The sequence below is a fragment of a genome, unplaced genomic scaffold (genome assembly GCF_019419815.1).
Source record: "Pyrus x bretschneideri cultivar Hongxiangsu unplaced genomic scaffold, Pyrus_bretschneideri_v1 Contig47, whole genome shotgun sequence".
Taxonomy (NCBI): Eukaryota; Viridiplantae; Streptophyta; class Magnoliopsida; order Rosales; family Rosaceae; genus Pyrus; species Pyrus x bretschneideri.
In genome coordinates, this window is record NW_025999784.1 from 1,358,634 (window position 1) to 1,362,643 (window position 4,010).

The 4,010-nt window shown below is 35.3% G+C and overlaps 1 protein-coding gene across 2 annotated transcripts; it reads right to left on the reverse strand.

Annotated features, from left to right (window-relative positions):
• LOC125469926 (protein LITTLE ZIPPER 4-like) lies at positions 1-1,779 on the reverse strand. 2 transcript variants are annotated; one of them, XM_048568165.1, is made up of 3 exons: positions 1,603-1,777; positions 871-981; positions 1-582 (listed from the first exon to the last, which is right to left on the reverse strand). In XM_048568165.1, the coding sequence occupies exon 3, from the start codon at positions 546-548 to the stop codon at positions 309-311; it is 240 nt and encodes a 79-aa protein (XP_048424122.1). In that variant the 5' UTR covers positions 549-582; positions 871-981; positions 1,603-1,777; the 3' UTR covers positions 1-308. The 2 variants fall into 2 exon arrangements, with proteins under 2 accessions (XP_048424122.1, XP_048424121.1); XM_048568164.1 differs by lacking the exon at positions 871-981 and having other exon boundaries at positions 1,603-1,779.
• Between the last annotated feature and the right edge of the window lie 2,231 nt (positions 1,780-4,010).

The following is a 4,010-nucleotide window of genomic DNA, read 5'->3' on the forward strand; positions in this document are numbered from 1 at the left end:
GAGAGCTAAAATAATATTTATATTGCTTGCTAGATAGCTTGATACATCCTCGTCGTACAGAAATTTTTAATAACCACCCCACAAAAGAAAAATTACTGATAAAATATATGGAAATAGAAGAAGCAGAGGCATCCTTGGTGGTACAAAAGATACAGACTACAACTTCATATTGTCCTATTTCGTATCTAAAACTGGAACTACCACTGTTGCTAAATATTTTAAACAAAAACAAAAGCTAAATCCTCCTCCTCTTCCTCCTAGTGGGGTCATCACATTTTTACTTAATTTTAACTAATTTTATCAGATCATTAGTTGGTGGAACCATTAGCATTTGGGGTGGAGGAAGAGCTGAGGTTGAGGTCAGGAAGTGTATTTCCAGCTGCTGCATTGGCTTTTGTTTTTGAAGTACTTTTGGACAGCTTCTGCTGAAGCTCAGAAAGCAAGGCTTGATTCTCCTGGTTCAGCAGCTGTGCCTTCTTCCTCAGCTTCTCATTCTCTTTCATTATGTAGCAGTTCTGCAAGTACAGCTTTGAGTTCAATCTTTCCATTGCTGTGAAATTTGTCTGAAATTCCTGTGTTGCACTGAAACCAAATCCAAGAAATACAAAAAGGGTATCTCAGATAATATTATTTATTGGCATAAAACATTTTACTATTAAAAATGCACAAAAATGCACAAAACCAGTTCGCCATATTTCACATGAAGACAGTAACATTATACTATTAAAAATGCACAAAAATGCACATGAAGACAGTAACACTACTATTAAAAATGCACAAAAATGAACAAAATATATGAAATAAAATTAAAGGAAGGAAAAATGCCCATATGGATTTAATGAGAAATAGATTGGATCAAAGAAAGGTTACCCAGAAACAGATTTGGGTGTGAGAGAATTATTTGGTTGGAAATGACTTGGCTTGTGCAGTGCTTTTACCGGAAGCACTTATGACAGTTTCACAAAAAGAAGGTGATGACAACTGGAGAAAGCAGAGCAACTTATCAAATTTTGGAGCACTGAGGTTAGATTATTTAGATATACAGAGACATATAGATATATATATATATATATATATATATTTATAGGTGGGTTGTCTTGCTAGGAAAGAAAAAGAGAGATGGAATCATAAGTAGTCCAAAACTGCACTCAATGAAAAACAAAAGAATGGTTTCTTTCGGCTTACCACTGATGAAAGAAAAGGATCGAAATCACGTATTCGGAACTGCCAAAAACTTAAAACTTCTTTGTTTGATTACAAGAGCATTCACAAATACAAATCTTACCCTTTTCCACATTCAAGAGGTTGGTATGAATGATCAAAAGTTTTTAAGAACAAAAGTGATAAGTTCTAGAGAGAGAGAGAGAGAGAGAGAGAGAGAGAGAGAAACCATCTGGTACAATAAGTGTTGGAGAATCCAAAATGTGAAACGTTTCTAAAGGCGAACATTCCTTCCACAAAATGAGGTGTAGAACACACAAAGAACACTAAACGAAAAACAATGTGAATTACAATATATATGTATAATATGTGTGTGTGTGTGTGTGTGTGTGTGTATATGTATGTATATATTTGCTTTAGTAAAATGAGTAAAGAAGTGACCTTTAGAAGGTTTGGTTGGTAAGAGAGCGTTGGGGCCGAGGAAGCAAATCTTCTGGTTTTGTAACAAGATGTAGCAGTGAGAAAAAGAGAGATGAGTTTGGTATGAGGGACAGAAGGAACAAAGAGGGCCTTAATTTATAGAGCCAATGCCACCACTACCAGTCTTCCTAGAGAGAGAAACGATGCAACCATATGAGAGAGAGAGAGGGTTGTCCTCATGAGGAGAGAGAGGAGAGAGAGAGAGAGAGAGAAAGGGAAGGGGACATGCCCTCTCTATCTGACACAACAATCATGCATGTGTAAGCATGGAAGGCGGCCGGTTAGGAGCCTAAAAGATTTTAGAGTTTTTGGTTTTCTATGATGATGATGATGAATATGGCGTCATGTGAATGATGATGGTTTTTCGGGTTTTGCAGTACAAGAAATAAATATTTTTTTTAAAAAAAAAAACTTGGAAAAAAGAAAAACAAAATAAAAGGCATAGGGGTAATGTGGTCATAAAAATGACTTTACGGATATGGAAGAAGAAGAAGAGAGAGACAATTATGGGTAGCTAGGGTTTGTAAATGATGGCGGAGCTAGGGCCGTCCCAAGATTCGCAATGATGGTTTGGATTGGCTTTCCCTTCCCTTCTCTTATCTCCTCCATCATCAATTACAACTTGTGCAATCATTTCTTCTTCTTCTTCTACTTATTTCTTCTTATTTCTCTACTAACTACTATTTGTGTCCCTCTTTCAATTCCCCTTTCATTTCATAATTCTCATGTGTTGGGAACTGTTGGCAATAATCAATTTCAGCCATTATGGATTTTGGTTTCCCTTCCCACCCTTCAAGATCAAGAATTGGCGGTTTTGTTGCCCTAAATTCAACTTGCATTTCGTCATTTTGGTCAAGAAATCTATCTCATATCTTTTAGGTCTTGTCGAAGATTTGCATCCTTATTACAAATAAACAAACACACTATATGATTATTTGATTTAACTCGTATCTGTTTATATTTTGATATAACAGTGATAGTTTACCTACTGTAATATACGTTAAGCAAGATTTGAACTCAGATGCAAAGAGACAGACACACTACTATGCTTAACTAATCAAACTCACACCTGCTTTTTCAAATATATTAATTAAAGGGAAATGATTTTCACAATTCATCTTTATTTTTTATCATCGAAACAAATAAATAAAACGAAAACAATTATATGATTAAATATGAGTGTTAATTGAATAGTGTTAATGTGCCTAGAGCATTATTTGGTGACAAACCCATTACCCCAAATGTGAATCCCTATTTGCTAAAACAAGTGGTTCCAACGGAAAGACCAAAGAAAACAAAAGGACTAAAGAAGGGTATCCCTTTAGTAGGCCTTTGTGCCCTGTAAGTACAACAAAGTGACCATTTTGCCCTTGATACATAACTTGCACGGTTTGGCACCATCGATGGTGTTTTATTTTACGTTATTACAATCATAATTACAGGCCAAGCTAGCATCATAAGTAAAAAAGCAGGTTGTTTTTCTGCCAAATTTAAGGGTGTGAGCTTGAAATAATGGGTGTGGAGAGGGGGAATTCTTGGGGCCAGCCAGCTCCGAGCCCTCATGGGTTATGAGTGGCTTAACGTGAAACATCATGGTTTGACAGAGGGTGTTTTGGAAGGGTCTATCATCTGAGGGTAGAATCGTCCAACTGCCTTTGGTGTCCCTCGTGGACCTCGTTCATTTCAATCCTCATTTGGGTATATGCTTACCTCAATCCAATTATAGCAATGCAGACAATGACCTTTTTGTCCTCAATGGTTTGTTTTCCTTTTTCTTCCAATTTTCTCACATACTTGTGTGAATAACGTTCACCAAAAGGCCAACTCAACCCAAAATTGAGTTCGTTTCCAAGTTTAATTAATTAACATTTCCAAAATAAAATAACATTTTTGGTCTTTGTATGGGTTTTCAAACAACTACTGTCGCAAATGTGGGCTAGCTAGTTTGTCAAAGCAGTCGTTTGTTGCTTGTATGTATATTATAACCTTTTTTGTATATTATTATAATTTAAAAAGAAAATGCTAAAGATATTCTTTCAAAAGTGGGGTCTTTCACAGATATTTCTCTGTCGTCGTGTGTTTTCAGCATAATATTTTATAATATTAACCTAAAAATTATGCTAAAAATGTGAAGTGACGGATAATTTATACAAGATCTCACTTTAAAAGACTCATTGACATTTCTCTAATTTAAATATTATTTATAAACATTTAAATTGTATATTGCCTCAACTTTGGCAATATTTGAAGGAGGGCTCGTTGGGCCAAGTTTGGGCCCAATGGAATATCCTAAACTAGATTAATGCACTTTCTAGCCAAATTAGATTAGTGTCATTACATAAGTAAATCCTAATTAAAATAAAGTGACA

What these genes read in the sequence shown, in the direction of transcription:
- LOC125469926 (XM_048568164.1), bottom strand. Translation starts at nt 548, where the DNA reads ATGGAAAGATTGAACTCAAAGCTGTACTTGCAGAACTGCTACATAATG.